The sequence below is a fragment of the Nanorana parkeri genome, unplaced genomic scaffold (genome assembly GCF_000935625.1).
Source record: "Nanorana parkeri isolate BGI_ZX_2015 unplaced genomic scaffold, ASM93562v1 scaffold965, whole genome shotgun sequence".
In the NCBI taxonomy this organism is placed as follows: Eukaryota; Metazoa; Chordata; class Amphibia; order Anura; family Dicroglossidae; genus Nanorana; species Nanorana parkeri.
This window is the reverse complement of record NW_017307233.1, coordinates 511,262-527,045: the sequence shown is the minus strand read 5'-3', so window position 1 is coordinate 527,045 and position 15,784 is coordinate 511,262. Positions and strand designations below refer to the sequence as shown.

The following is a 15,784-nucleotide window of genomic DNA, read 5'->3' as shown; positions in this document are numbered from 1 at the left end:
GTTTTTTCCCCTTTTACTGTATTACAACCTGCAATTAACATAGGTTTTTTTTTGGGGGGGTGGGGGGGGGAGGGGGGGTGTACCATGTGATGTACACAAAATGCATATCACTTTGTAAGTGCAAAATTATTTTTATTGCAACACAGACAATAAAGAAGACAAAACATCCGTGGAATGTTCATCGATGTGATATTTTAGTAACGTTATTGCACTAGTAAGCTATTCAATGTTTGCTTGCCTGCCGCCTGGTGCTGGTGCTCGTAAGTTTGACTTAAACACATGAAAATAATGTAACCAGGAATACATTAGAAAGCCCAAAAATGTCCACATAAATGTGCCAAAAGGGTTCAGAGTATTACAACCAATTCTTTTTATGCAGCAATAAATCTGTGCAGACAGTGGTGCATTCATAACAACTCTGCAATCAATGCTAGCAGGAAAATACTTTCAAATTACATGAAGCTAGTGGTCCTTCATTTTCTAAAAAATGTGTATTTTAGGAGAGGAGCATTGTGAGCAAGCCAAGCTTGGTATCAATTTGGTAGTTATCCACAAATACATTATAAAGTAAAAATAACATGAAATTAGCTACATACTGTGCATGAAAATGAGTTGTATTATTTTGAAACCTCACTCAGTGGTATTTATGGCAGTATATAAAACGTAGCTTTTTCCTCCAGATTAGTCAACTGTCCTTGCAGCTTTTAAAGGATACCAGCTTTGGACAACTGGTACCAAAGTGAGTTAGTTTTACAGTAGTTTGAAGCAGGTACAGTTTATTACAATGTAATGGTTTGTTACACAGTAGTTAAAGCAGAATACTTAAGGCCCCGTTCACACTTAGGCTTTTGTTGCGTGTATTTTTCCGCTCTAAAACGCCCAAAACAAGAAATCTCAATTATTTCTATAGTCCCCGTTCACACCTGAGCGTAGTGTTGCGAGTAGAAAAAGTACATGAGCTTTTTATTGGCCAAATCAGTGCAATTTGTCCCCATAGACTAAATAGGAAATGCTTGAAAACCTGCGATGCAATTGTTGGTGCGCGTTTTTGCTCCCGTTTGGCCCATTTACACGAAAGTGCTCATAAAAACGTGCAACTTTATGTACGCGCAAAACCGTGCGCAAAAAAGCACAAAACAGCGCTAAAAAAAAAAGCGATGAATCCGCACTGAAACACTGTCACCTGTGTGTGAACAAGGCCTAAAAGGAAAAAGGAAATTATTTGCCATTTTCTGTCTCCCCTATTTAACTAGACTATTCTTTTCACACATAGTTTTTGTGGTATTGGGATTAATAGCTACATATACAATTGAAGGTGATCTCCCCCTTTGGGTTTTGAGAGAGCACTTTCACATCCATTCACAACTAGACCGAGCGCAACTTATTTGCTACATATACAAATTATTTACACCTTTCATTCATTTGTAAATAAATAGGCTTTGCAAACCAAATTTAAGTGTACAAATAAATTATGCAAATCCCAGGATAACATTGTTTACTGGTCAATTTATGTTTCTTTTTGCCTTTAAAATATAAATATGCAATAATCCTTGGGAGAAAATACCACTAAAGGAAATCCTTGATACTATATGTATTCACTTCATTATTATCAGCAATTGCAAAATCATTCCAGAATGTGCAGGCCTAAGGTCAAAATTTGCGAAAAAGATAGGGAGCTTAACTGGTTCATTTATTAATCTTTTTTTATGCTGCTGGTCTCTACCAGTGGAATATCCATCTTTTGCTCTGTCTCCTACATTGGAAACGAGTATAAATCACTGGCTACGTAAAGTTTTTCTTGTAATATATTTTAATTTAAAACAGGCTTTAGACAAAAAAAAAAATCCCAAATCTTTAGAAGGTTATGTGCCGATCAGGTACCATTACTCTGACTGGTCAGGCCAGTGTTTGAATAGGATTTTAAGGACGTATTGGAGAAGATGAACACCGCAATGGCCCTAGGCAGGTTGGGCCCGCCTCCCATGATCCTTCACAGAAGCTCCAGAATCTTCAGATCTTCAGACAGGAGCGAGCGGCGGAGACACAGGTAACTAATTACCCATTTGGTAACTTTTTTTAATTTTTTTAAATGTTTTTGCATATATCTACTGCTTGCTAGAAAAAAAAACACGAGTGTTTAATTTTACTTTAAGTATACAATTAACACTCAGGTTTTAATTCCCTTCCGAGATGTCCTTGATATTAAAGCTGTTGGTAGCAAGGGTTTAACTCCTTCATGACCTATCACGGGATATTCCTGTCATGAAGTCTGAAGGGGTTGCACAGACTCTCGACGGGAGTCTGTTCCGTTTTGTAGAGCCGGCGACCGGCCTTACAGTAGAAGGGATTCTGGCAGCTCAGCTTCCACCAGATCGCTTCTACGACCCAGTAACTGGGCCGCCCCGCCCAACACCCCTACCTTGTTTCCCGGGCTCCGCTGCCCCTCCTGCGGGCCCAAAACCGGCTTACCGGGTGTCAGCGGGAATCTGGGGAAGAGAGGGACATCCGTTTGCCGATCCCCCCTCCCCCTACTATGGGACCGGGAGCGACGCGTATTGCATCACTTCTGGTCCCATAGCTGTCAGTGCTGGGCTCCTGAAGCCCAGCAATAAGCTACTGAAGTGCGATCTGCACTTCAATAGCTTATTTCTCGTGTAAAGGTGACACTAGGGGTCTTTTGGACTCCCAGCATCACCTTAAAGAGTACCTGTCACTGCCATTATGCTATCACATGGGGGCTTGTAAGCCCCACTATGTGATAACAATTAAAGTAAAGTTAAAAAAAAAAAAAAAACAGTTGAAAAAATATTAAATAAATTAAATGTAAAAATAAAGAAAATTCCCCGCCCCTGCGAGCACGCGCGTTGTCGCGTTAACCAGCGTCGGGTCCACCTACGTACGAAAACAATGATTTCGCTACACATGTTGGATATCGCCACGCACGCCAGAATGAGAGCAATAATTCTGGGGCCAAAATTTACACGTATCTCTAAACTGATGACCTGTGGGTGCTTTTAAAGTGTCATGTATGGACTTTTTGGGGTACTGAATTATGTTGCAGTTTCAGGGACGCACACAATTTTTAACCTGGGCATGTTGGGTATCTATTTACTCATTGTAACCTCATCTTTTATATATTACAAAAAAAATGGTTTTATTTTGTGTTTTGGGTCACTAAATTTAACTTAAGTGCATTTTTCACTAGATTTTGGGGTTTGATAATAAGTTGCGCTAATGTCGTGCAACATAAAAAGTGCCGCCATTTTATTCTATAGGGTCTTTGCTTTTAGAACATACATAATATTTGGGAGTTTTAAGTAGTTTTCAGGCCTAAAATGTAGATTATAACATGGGTGCAAAAAATGAAAAAAAAAGGCCTTGGTCCTTAAGGGGTTAAGGTTGAGTGAAGGATTACAGCATCACTTGTACAATTAATATAAGTAGGTGTAGAGTCATGACACAAAGGGCTTATTGTAGTAAACACACTCTTTTCTGAAATTATGTGAACACAAGCTAAATGCGGGTACAAAGGCTTGTTGCTTTTCAAACAGGTTACCAAAGTCACAATTAGTACATCAAATACACCTATCTGCCAAATCTGCCCTTAAATAAAACAACCTAGGCAATCTGGCTTATCTTTATTAGTAGAGATCTTTACTTATGGTTAAGATTTGGGAGGTTATTTGATTTAATTAATCTTTAGGTCAAAAATAAAAACAGCAAGCTGTAGCACATTATGTGCTCATAATGTAAAGACCACTTACCTTGCCAGTGATGTTTGTAGTCACACATCCGTGACAGGGCAATCATCATAGCACAATATAAAGGCAGAATGGCAGCACAGAGACGCCAGCTTTTCCCTTGCCCCACTTCTGTAAAACAATGCAGCTTTCCTGCCAGATAGAAGGAGGTGAATCCCAGACCTGAAAAAGCAACTGTCAAAAGAGATATACAATAAAATAAGTAAGAACATAATGAATTAATAAGTGGAAAACAATTAATTAAATCCTAATTTCCAAAATGTACTGTGTAACATACTCTAGGAACAGTCACTAAAATAAATAATTGAAACTGCCCATCTACTGTAGGTCTTAAGTTCTAGCCCTCCTGAATTACATATTTACAGCCCTATTTTTTAAAAAAAAAAAAAAAAGCGACATTATTAATATATAAGAATTTGTAGAAAGCAGAACAATACAAGATGAATTCTAATTGGCTCTTATTTATTGCTATTTATTGCTTTTAAGAGTTTCCACTCTTTGTTACATAGTTGATCAGGTTGAAAAAAGACACATGTTCAGCAAGTTAAACATCTATGTGTGTGTGTGTGTATGTGGGAGAATATGAGTCTTGTGTGATTTCTGAGGAAGGCAAAAAAAAACTGTTGCTCAGTCTGACAATCCTGCTCTCTTTGCTGTGGGGGCCTGTTGCTTTGTGAAAACGCAGATTGCTAACAGAACACTAAAAAGGCACATGTGCTGTCCGTTTGTATTTGGGAAGCCATTTGGGGGCTTTCCTGTTAGTTGGAAACTGACCTAAGTTTAGTTAGAAGCTCAGGCAAGTTTTAGTTCTTTTAGTTTAGTTTAGTTCTTTTATCCAATGGACCTGCTGTACAAAGTCCCCCTGCATGTGTGCACTGCCCTGCTAAACACAGTTATTGTGTGTCTGGATGGATCAAGTTTGTTGCCTATATGGAGGACCGGTAAATATCACTGATATTTACCGATCCTCCGCTCAGCCATGCACAGAGCCGCTGTCATCCTGAAACTGACAGGATGACAGCGGCTCCGATCTCCTCACCGCTCGGCCATCCTGACAGCTGCGGGCACGAGGGAGCGCTGTCATATCGGATGGCCAGCGCCCAGCGGTGAGGGGGAGAGAAGCCGCTCCCAGGACGAGGTGTGTCGGCCGCACGGCGCCCTTGTTGCCATGGGGCCCTGTGCGGCCGCACTGCTCGCACACCCCTAAGGCCGGCCCTGTATATGTTTTCGATTTCTGCATATGAAAACATAGAAGTATCTAGCCTCTCACATTATTTGATACAATGCCTAAGCCTTTCCTCCTAAATACAATTATTGCTCGCTGTAAAAAATTCATAGCTTAGTAATGCATGCTGTAATTTCATTTTTGACACGTAGCAATGAAAATTGTAAGAACAGAAACAGAAAATGTCCACACGTGAAGATGGATAGAGGTACACCGGGACTCAGCCAGGGATATTTTACATTCACATTCCAAAGACAGCTCAGTGAAAAGCTGGGCTAGATTTATCCCTAATATTCCCAAAGGCAGGAAGACCTGGTGGTGCCAACAGCCAGTATTATTCCCGAGACTCTCAGCTCCCAATAAGTTACAGTGATTTAAACACAAATTTTGTTTCAATTTCACTGCTGTAAATATTGGCTCAGCATTGCTAGGCATGTGGCTAATGATCCCAGATGTAATTAAATGTCAACTCCCAACTACCAACAGGTTTGCCAGGATTTCAACTACTGCCATGCGGTAACCTTCGCACAATCAAGCTGGCTTTGCTTGATCTGTCATAATCTGCTCTGCCTGACTTGCATACATTCATGCTTTAATCTCTTGCTGCTGTATAGCAATAGTGTGCAAAAGTTTTTGTCACAAAAGTTGAAACCAAGCATACACTGTTAGCCAATAAACATGAGGAATGCTTTTCGGTTAGGCCTCCTTCACACACGTGTTAAAACCAGGCATTATAGAAGCGTTTTTAACTCCTCTCTGCTGCCTATTAAAACCTATGTGGAATAAAGCAATAGCAACCGCCGAGTACTGTTCACACATGGGCGTTAGCAATGTGAAGTGTTGCTGTGTGTCAAAAAATACAGTACATGCTGCGTTCTGGAGGCATTGCCACTGGAATACTGCCTCCATTGAAGTACATTGAAACACCCCTCAAATGATCAGACAATGCTCCTACAGCATTTTTTTGAACAATTAAAAGTGTTGCACAGGTGTTTTAGGAGAGACATAGGAGGTTTTGCAATCCCAGAAACCACAGGGGAATCATAGAGTGAGTGGACAGAGAAGGTGCAGATGCCACTGCCTGTCTGCACACAGCCAGTATTTTGCCAGGAAGAACACAGCTTCTAGCAAGGTACTTGCAACCTGTGACGGCTTGACCTATGCCACCATGTAGAGCCAGCTGTTATCAGTGCCAGCCATACGAGTGGCAGCTTAGCAGTGCCAACCATACCATTGCCAGGCATTGCAAGTACCAGCCAGAACTAGTCATGTCTGAAATAAATGTTGAACGGCCAATTCAAGCAGTTGAGCAATACCCAAAATTGTATGACCCAAGTCTGCCCAGCTACTGTGACGCCTTCAAAAATATAGAAGTGTAGTCACTTCCCTTTACTACATTACTTTACCCTTTAACACACTCCCCTACTTGCAGGGCATTTTGTCAGCGTTTTTGATGCCAGCTTAATGCCTTGAAAATGCCAGCCGAACGCCTTGTTAACGCTATAGACGAGTTAATCAGCATTGCTCTTTCATTAAATTCTCAACGCATGCGTAAAAGTACCCTTAAAGCATAACTTCAAGCGACTCTAACAATTACCAAAAAGTGTTATATTAGATTTTTGATGTGACATGCAACATATTGCGTTTGTTGTTAACTGCTTGCTGACCTGGTGTTTAGACCCCCTTCCTGGCCAGGCCATTTTTCAGTATTCAGCACTGCAGTACTTTGACATTTATTCAGTCATGCAATGCTGTACTGAAATACATTTCATACCATTTTCTGTATTCAATTCCCCTTTAAAGGAACGTACAGGATACTGCTGATCCACTCTATACTAAAGGGGTATGTTTTTCACCCTTCAAATTATGGGTGCCCTTTACATGAAACAAATAAAAATGTGTGTCTCTTCTTTAATTCTGCACAATGTTAATTTGGTGTATGGTACATCCTTTTATTTAAGTGCCCAAAGCTTTGATGTGTGGGTGCATAAATACTGCATACTTATTATACATAAACTGCCCTGTTTCATGTGTGTTGATACACATATTTCACTATCTACTACTTTAGATTTTTTATTTTGTATATTTTGTAAATAAGATTCCACTAAAATTATGTAAAGGTGGGAAGGAAGAATTCCCTTAGAAAGCGTCAAGCATCATACAGATTCCAGCTCTCACATAACTGTGGCTATCTATTTATACCATTCCTGACAGGTTCCCAGTGGGAATGGCAGTGTTGTCCATCACTGCCACCAGTTAGATTTCAGATGACAAGTAAAAGCTGAAACTATGGTAGTGAAAATACAGATGATACCCCCATCTCCAGTTATGCAACTAAAACCCTGATTGAATTATACAGACCCTACAAATGACCAGAAAAGGTACTGAATGAAGAAAAAAAAATGATAGCAAAATGAACAAAAACAATTAGGTAAATTAAGTACTGAAACAAGGTAACCGATTTATAAACACTGCCTTTTCAACCATAATTTAATTATATGCCAGTATTCAAATGAGAACTAAGGAAATTAAAGCAGAAATGTAGGCAGTCTGTCTTTATATGAGCTTCCTACAGCTCCTTGTATTGATTCAAAGGAAGCCTAAATACCCTCCACGGTTCTGCAGCACCCCAATTGAGAAAGGCTGTGCTATAGCACTGTGCATCAATAACAATGGTGAGTCGTAAAATACTGTTTAATCCTTTGTTGCATCTTAGTGCTGCTGATCTCCTGCAGCCACTTCCTCTCCATATGCACACAGTCCAGCGATGGCTTCATGGAATTTCTTAGGGTGGGCTTTCTCATAGTGACAACAGACCATAACCGCGTAATGTGTGTTTGGCACGGACATTTGTAGCCTCCAGTGGAAACCCGTGGGTCAGGGTGACAATGCAAGAGCACATTGAGAAGGCAGGGACAGCATTGTCCCCCTATAAAAGAAAATGCCTAAACAAGGACATACATGGCAGGATCACCAGGTATTATTTTAATAAAAACTGCAGATTTAAAAATGTTGATAATGACTTTTGAATCTTCGTTAACATGATAAAGCTTATATAAGTTTTTGGTGATTGGGTTTACACATTGAAAAGGAAAACCTATTGCTCTGGTCGACTTCTCCACTTTTGCTCCAGTTTTCTTTATCCCTTTATCTTTGCACATTAGCCCAACAGAGTACATTTTTTTTTCTTGTATCCCGTGAAAAATTCAGAAAAGAGCAGTCGCTCCACCATGCTCTTGGCACAGATACAGAAGACTGGCAGGCCAATGGCTGACAGCTCTGATAAAGCTGAAATTCTTTAATCACGGGTAAAGTAGATCAAACCATCTTTCTAGTAATTATCAGCTGCAGATAATGAACAATTTCATTCCCAACACCGGCCTTTATTACAAATCTCCCGAAGCAAGAGAATGACACAAATAGTCTTGTCACCTCGGGGAAATTAGTCATATTTTCATAACACTTAGAAAGATAATGCCACGAGATGATAAATGTGCTGACAGTCACAGCGGTTCAGGCTTTATCCAAGCAACAGGTTGAGCTCAGGCAGTCAGGCTGAAATCGTCTAATAACCATTGTCAGAGCATGTAGCACTTTGTCCTTGTCGCCATACTGTACAGTCTGGAAATGGAACATTGCGCTCACTCGCTTTGTCTCTGTGACATGGATAAGGGAGAGCGGGGTTCTTTATTCTTCAGGGGCAGAGCGTGGAATAGGTTTTAGTACAAAAACAACAACAAAAGTGGCAGGATAACATTAAAACGAAAAGTGCAGATTAATGGGACCTGTTTTAAAGCTGAACTCTGGACAACATTAATAGGTTTTCTAAGCTTCTCTCTTCAACTCATGTAATTAATTAGAAATATTTTTTTTTGCTGCTCTGTGAAAATTTTCTAACTTTAAATGGTTGTGCTTTCATGAGGGGCTGTTTCAATTAGCCTCATTGGTGGTATGGCCCTGGGGGGGTTTACATGACCGGTCTTCCAGCAGATGGGAAGCAGCCTGCATGAATGGTCCTTCTGACAGGAAATAGGTTGCCTTATGATAGTTGTAAGACACCTATTCTGATGCTTTTTGTGCCTAACTGTAATAGACTACCGGGTTACGGTCCACCGTCGGGCTCCAACGCCGTCCTGCGCAGGCGCGCCGTGGTAACCCCTCCTAGCGGGGACTCAGTAGTGCAGGCACGCCCATGGACTCTGCCCACCTCATTCGAGCAGTCGGCTTAAGGCCGCTGCTCACTGATTGATCGGCGTCCTACTGTTGATTGTAGCAGGACACTGATCAATCAGTGTCTGACTTGCTGCCCTTGAGGATCATTAGCCACAAGCAGGTCGTCGGATCCAAGAGTCTCAGGGCTCTACCATTGACCACCAAACAAACCGCAAGTAGAGGCTTATGCCTCTGGGCTACCAGGACACTACTATAGTGCTGTTGTGCTGAACTTCATTACCTGCTAGCTAAACTCCTTGCTGTTGCTCACAGCCATTAACCCTGTGTGATACTGCTGTTGTGCTGAACCTCATACACCTGCTAGCTAAACTCCTTGCTGTTGCTCACTGCCGTTAACCCTGTGTGATACTGCTGTTGTGCTGAACTTCATACACCTGCTAGCTAAACTCCTTGCTGTTGCTCACAGCCATTAACCCTGTGTGATACTGCTGTTGTGCTGAACTTCATAAACCTGCTAGCTAAACTCCTTGCTGTTGCTCACTGCTGTTAACACTGTGTGATACTGCTGTTGTGCTGAACTTCATACACCTGCTAGCTAAACTCCTTGCTGTTGCTCACAGCCATTAACGCTGTGTGCTATAACTTCATACCCTGCTCTCTAACTACCAGAGGAGTGGCACTTCCATTGTTGCCAAGGGGAGTATGATGTTAAGCAGCTCTCGATCCGCCTAACCAAATACAGGGCAACAGAGCTCAGCTGCACAACTGATCCCCATCCATGAAACTACGCAGTTGCGATCCATTCCCATAGATAAGAGAAGCGAGGCTTTACACTAACAAGCAATAGAAAAAAGAAAGAAAGGAAGATCAGCAAATGGTATGTAAAGTAGGCATGCGCCACCAAAAAAAATCGCCCCAAAAATGCATGGGGTTCCCCCTAAAACCCCTTGCCAGACCCTTGATAAGAGGAACAGCCTGGCAGAGCAACAGCCTGGCAGAGGAACAGCGTGCGTTAATGCCCCCCCATGTCACTGAGGACAGGGGCTTCTTCCCCACAACCCTGATGCCGCCCGACCCCTTACATGAGTGAGTAAGGGGTAGTTGATACCCCTATGCATTCACTAAGTAAACATAAATAGCAAATAAACACACTACACATATTTTTGACAATTCCTTCGTTAAACACTAAAACAAGAAAAAAATGTCCCACAATGTCAATCCAGCGTGGATCACTTCATCCAGCCATGTAAATTGTCCCGATTCTGGAATCCCAACGCCCGCAGACCCAACAAAAAATAAATAAATACCCACCACTCGCTGCCGTCAGAATATTAACTTCAGGCAGTGGCAGAGAAATAAACAAAGCATGCTGTTGGCTATTTCAAATTGAAATAGCCAATAACAGGCTTGGTATGGCACACGCCTACTGCCTGATGTCAATCACACAGGAGCGGACCTGAGAGAGAACATAAATTCTTAGGTCTGCTCCTCTGCGGGAGCAATAGCCATCCTGTTATTGGCTATTTCTCCGCCCACTGCCTTCTGTCAATCAGCAGAGGAGCAGATCTGAGGGAGAACATTCTTTCCCAGGTCCGCATCTCTGCAGGAGCAGTAGCCAAAAGCCAACCTGCTATTGGCTATTTCAAATTGCAATAGCCAATAGCAGGATGGCTATTGCTCCGCCCACTGCCTCATGTCGATCAGCAGAGGAGCTTTTTTTTTGTCGGGTTTGCAGGTGTCGTGAATTCAATATCAGGACGATTTTCCTCCTTTGTTCAATTCCTAATGACATTCAGGAAATATTTTGAATTCCGTTAATCTAACATTCGGATTCATTATTTCTGTTATTCAGAAATTCGGATGCATCCAAATGTCAGAATATGCAGATTTTCTGCATATTCGGACATTTGGATGCATCCGAATTTTTGAATGACAGAAATAAATCGGAATGTATCCGAATGTTAGATTAACAAAATCCATATTGTACGAATGTCAGTTTGGAAACAAATCACATGTCTAATACAAAGCTCTAAATATTTAAACAGATTTATTTTGCCCACAGTCACGTTTTAAGCTTCTGTTGAGAAAGCAGCTCCCAGCCACCACTGTCGGAGTACAGGAGATTAAGTATGTATTGGCATGAATGAGCAGTCCATCTCCCGGCATGAATGAGCAGTCCATCTCCCAAGTCAGGCTGGAGGCAGCTTACTCTGCAGCAAAGAAGGAGGGAGACAGGAGAATGGAATCATGAGAGGATGTAGACGCTGGATGCAAAGGAAATATACTTTCGAAGCTTGGTTTAGGATGCTCCCATACACAAAGAGACCTCTGTGTGTTGCTTCAGACAACAGCTAAAAGATTTTGGAGAGAAAAGGCACCACACCAAAGCTTAAGAGTCAGAATACTTTTAGTTCATCATAGCAGCATAGATAGCCTAGGCTTCTAGAATGCGCTGCTCAGACCAGTTTTATCACAGACCATTATATTCTCATCTAGAGCCTTTTGAGTCTGTCATCACTTTAGTCTTAACCAGTATATTGTGCTCTGATGAAGGGGGTCTCTTAGAACCTCCAAAACGCATTGATTTTTGGACATACCATGATGAAATACAAATAGTCAGATTCTCAAAGCGCCTTGTCTCCAAAATCCCCAGGAAGATGGAGGTTATGGGGCTTCAAACAAGAAATATACTGTTATTAGGCTCCACAACGTTAAAAACACAAGGACCGTTATCTTTTAAAGAACTGGCAACAAGTAAATATATCAGATAACAAGTGTATTTTTTGCAGTGCAGACATTGGTTGCTATGCTTCACTTTTCCCCAATTCCAGTTTTACAATGTAGCTAGTTGGTGGTCACATCATTCTATGAAAGCTAGTAGGTCAGTCACATACAAAGCAGCCCAATGTTTTGGACATATCATTTGACCAACTAGGAGAACATCTAGTAAGGGCATGGCAAAGTTTGGTCAAGGGTTAATCTGGCAATACACCAGTAGGATTTCATTAGAAACTGGAAATCTGTTACATTTCCAATGGTTAGTGAGGTCTAATCTATGTCTGTTTCTGACTGTAGTGGCAGGGAAAATGAAAAGAGCCGGATGGCTTATCTTAATGAAAGAAGTTCTAACCATGAATGTGATTCTGGTTCCTGAAAGAATGGTACATACTATAATGCACTTGTACAAGGCACAACAAAAACCTGTTTAATATGTCTGTGATTCCATTCAATTACCAGGTCTGGATGACATTAAGAGCTTTCAAAAAAAATTAGTAGACTCAATGATAGCATGATTAAATACTCCAAAGAATGATTGGAATGAATGTTCAACTGAAATCCTAACAGTGTATGGACAACTTTAGAAACTCTGTCCCATTTTTATTGCTCTCTGTGATCTCATTGAGGAGATTTCCCTTTCCCATGTTTTAGTGGCAATATTGTCAGCATGTCTGCTAATAAAAATATGTTTTTATTGCTGTCTGTGTTCCTGCTGTAGATTTCCCCTCGCTTCCTGTCTTGGTGTCTATGCATTTAGTTAAACAGGAAGTGAGGTGAAATCTTTCCAATAGGGTCACAGAGAGTAGTAAAAACAGAGAATTGACTCCTTCCTCAAAAATATATTTTGTCTGGAGATATGCTTTAATTCCAGTACAAAGACATTTGTATGTAAGATTTAACAGAATATATATTATGTAATCTATTTATGAGATATAAGGCCTTAGTTATGGACACACACTTGACTCCTATGAAGCTAATGATGACATCCTAACACATACTTTCGGATCCACTACATTAAGTCCTTAATTAATTAGACAGCTGCAGAAATATAGAACTAGAGCGAACTGCATTGAATTTTAAGTCCGAGGTTCTTCTTTGAACACAGTAAAAACAAATATTCTGAAATAATTTATGCGAGTCAGAAAACCGCTTTAATTATAAAGACAGTTGTCACTTTCCGGAAACACTAATAGCTGAAGCACTTCAACTGACGTGTTTGAATGCATTATTAGGCTTCAAAGTCCAAAGCCCCAGCTCTCGGTTTCCGAACAGCCCTTCAAAATGTGCAATCCTGAAGATCTCCAGCTACTAGAGAGGCCTTTCAATTCAAATGTACCGTGCAGCAATCAGTGTGCTCACTGTCACTGCTAGAGGGAAACACTGACTGGAACATCAGTATTAATATTCAGATGCTAAGCGTTTCTGATCAATTTTACACTTGCAGAAATATGATATGCTACACTGGTGCTATGCACTCCCAGACGTCTGTCAGTGTGCCACTCAGCTATCGATAATAAAATTACAGGAAGCGGGCAATTACTAAACCTAAGCAGAGAAAAGTATTTGTAGAAAGTGGCTGGATTTAATGATGGATTGCGAGGATAAAAAAATGAGGGTTTTCTACAGGCCCTCAAGCTCTCTCAAGAGAAAAATAAAGTCTCAGTTGTATAAATTAACAGACATTGCTGAGAAAAGCAGAGGAAGTGAAGATTGGAGTCACTGCCAACAACAACCAGTCCCAACTCCAGCTGAATAATAAAAGGGTTCTCTGCTTTAGAAGAGCATGCAGGATGGGTTAATAGTTTGTTCTGAAGCGAAGCAGCGTGGTGCCTTGTGCTCTATGGTGAACAGAGATGATATACAAACACGATGTAGCTCAATGCTAAAATGCATCTTGGTTTAGGGGTATACCAATGTTGTAGCGCTGTGTACATAAAGCCTTAGGAGATAAACAAAGGTCCTCCAAAACCAGCTAAGATCAGACTGCTGGCCATCTGACAGCTTTATTGAAGACGTAGATAATTGCGTGTGCATATAGCCCAAAATCAACAGACCAATGATTTAGACCTTTAATACTGAAAACACCAAAGGATTTCTCTTTCACACCCCCTATTCAAAATGAAAACGAAAAGCAAATATGTGATGCATCGTTTTCTTGGCAAATGAAACCCTGCTATGTCTTTGCAGTCCTTAAATATTTAAAAGGTAATGTACTCTTTAGTTTGTTTTGATATATTTTTCCTTTATTTTCAGAACTAAAAAAATATTTTTTCTATTCTTAAAGGAGAACTATGGGGTAAGTGTTTTTCCCCATAGTTCTCCTCAGGGTCACAGGAGGACATGAACTAGCGTCCTCCCGTGACCCAAAGCTCAGTATACCGCAAGATACTGAGACCGCCTCAGCCGGGATGGATCCTGACATTACTGTCGAGACCCACCCAGCTGCGTGATTGACAGCTTCCAAAATCAACAGACCAATGATTTAGACCTTTAATACTGAAAACACCAAAGGATTTCTCTTTCACACCCCCTATTCAAAATGAAAACGAAAAGCAAATATGTGATGCATCGTTTTCTTGGCAAATGAAACCCTGCTATGTCTTTGCAGTCCTTAAATATTTAAAAGGTAATGTACTCTTTAGTTTGTTTTGATATATTTTTCCTTTATTTTCAGAACTAAAAAAATATTTTTTCTATTCTTAAAGGAGAACTATGGGGTAAGTGTTTTTCCCCATAGTTCTCCTCAGGGTCACAGGAGGACATGAACTAGCGTCCTCCCGTGACCCAAAGCTCAGTATACCGCAAGATACTGAGACCGCCTCAGCCGGGATGGATCCTGACATTACTGTCGAGACCCACCCAGCTGCGTGATTGACAGCTGGCTCTGCCTATCTAAAGGCAGAGCCAGCTGTACCCGCCCTTCCCCCGTTCGTTCCTCCAGTCAGCACTGGAGGATCGGAGTGGGGAGGGGAGAATCCCTGCGGGGAGCCGTGAGAGACAGTCACAGCTCTCTGCAGGGACAGGATCGACAAGTGAGCGAGCGACTGTATGTGTTCGCTCACTTCCCGATCTACTGAGCCGGTGTGTGACAGTTTCATTGTCACAGGTCGGCTAGAACTATGAGGTGAGTGAAAATCACTCACCTCACAGTTCTCCTTTAAGTCAGGTACTGTAAATATGAAAGATTGGATTTCAATATTTCATAATTCCAGCTAACAGGTGGTGCTTTGGGCCCTTTCTCATCAGACTAACTGACATAATTGCTTTACATAAAAGACCTGTTGTTTACACAGTTCAATAGCTCAGGCTCCCAATTAACATGACTCATCTCCCGTATATCCCCTTCCCTGTTTCCTGTACCCATATGGGCAGAGCTTTATTTACCATAAAGTCACTTGTTAATGGAGTCAGATGTTCAGGAAGCAGGACACACCTCCTTTCTGCTATTTGGTGGGTTTGACAGTTCTACATTAGCGCTGCATATAAATCAGACAACATACGACTTCCAAAAAAGCATTTTAGTAGACGTTTTTACTAAAATAATCACATGACATGGTGCAGAGCATGTATCAATCAGCATGATCATTCAAGCGTACCTATAATTGTACATAATTGGTGATAAAACTATTTAAAAGTGTTTTATTATAGATGTTTGATAATTGCATAAAAATACCCGTTGGTCCTGTCAGAAATTCAGTGGACTTCTAAATGTGCTGGCAAAGCTGTGCTGAAATTTCAAACATTGTTATCAGCTCTTCTCTCTATAGAACACTTCTACCACATATTAACCAGAAAAAAAAAGAACAGGGTGTTCTGTAGTACAGTGGGTGAGCATTGTCTCCCTAGG

General features: G+C 41.1%; 1 protein-coding gene across 1 annotated transcript in view; it reads right to left on the bottom strand.

Moving 5' to 3' along the window:
- The window catches only part of PLPP4 (phospholipid phosphatase 4), a 77,043-nt gene that overhangs the window by 15,642 nt on the left and 45,617 nt on the right, over positions 1–15,784 (bottom strand). Inside the window, exon 7 of the mRNA XM_018566636.1 lies at positions 3,765–3,935. Within this exon, the coding sequence (XP_018422138.1) occupies positions 3,765–3,935 (171 nt within the window). The remainder of the gene's footprint in view (positions 1–3,764; positions 3,936–15,784) is intronic.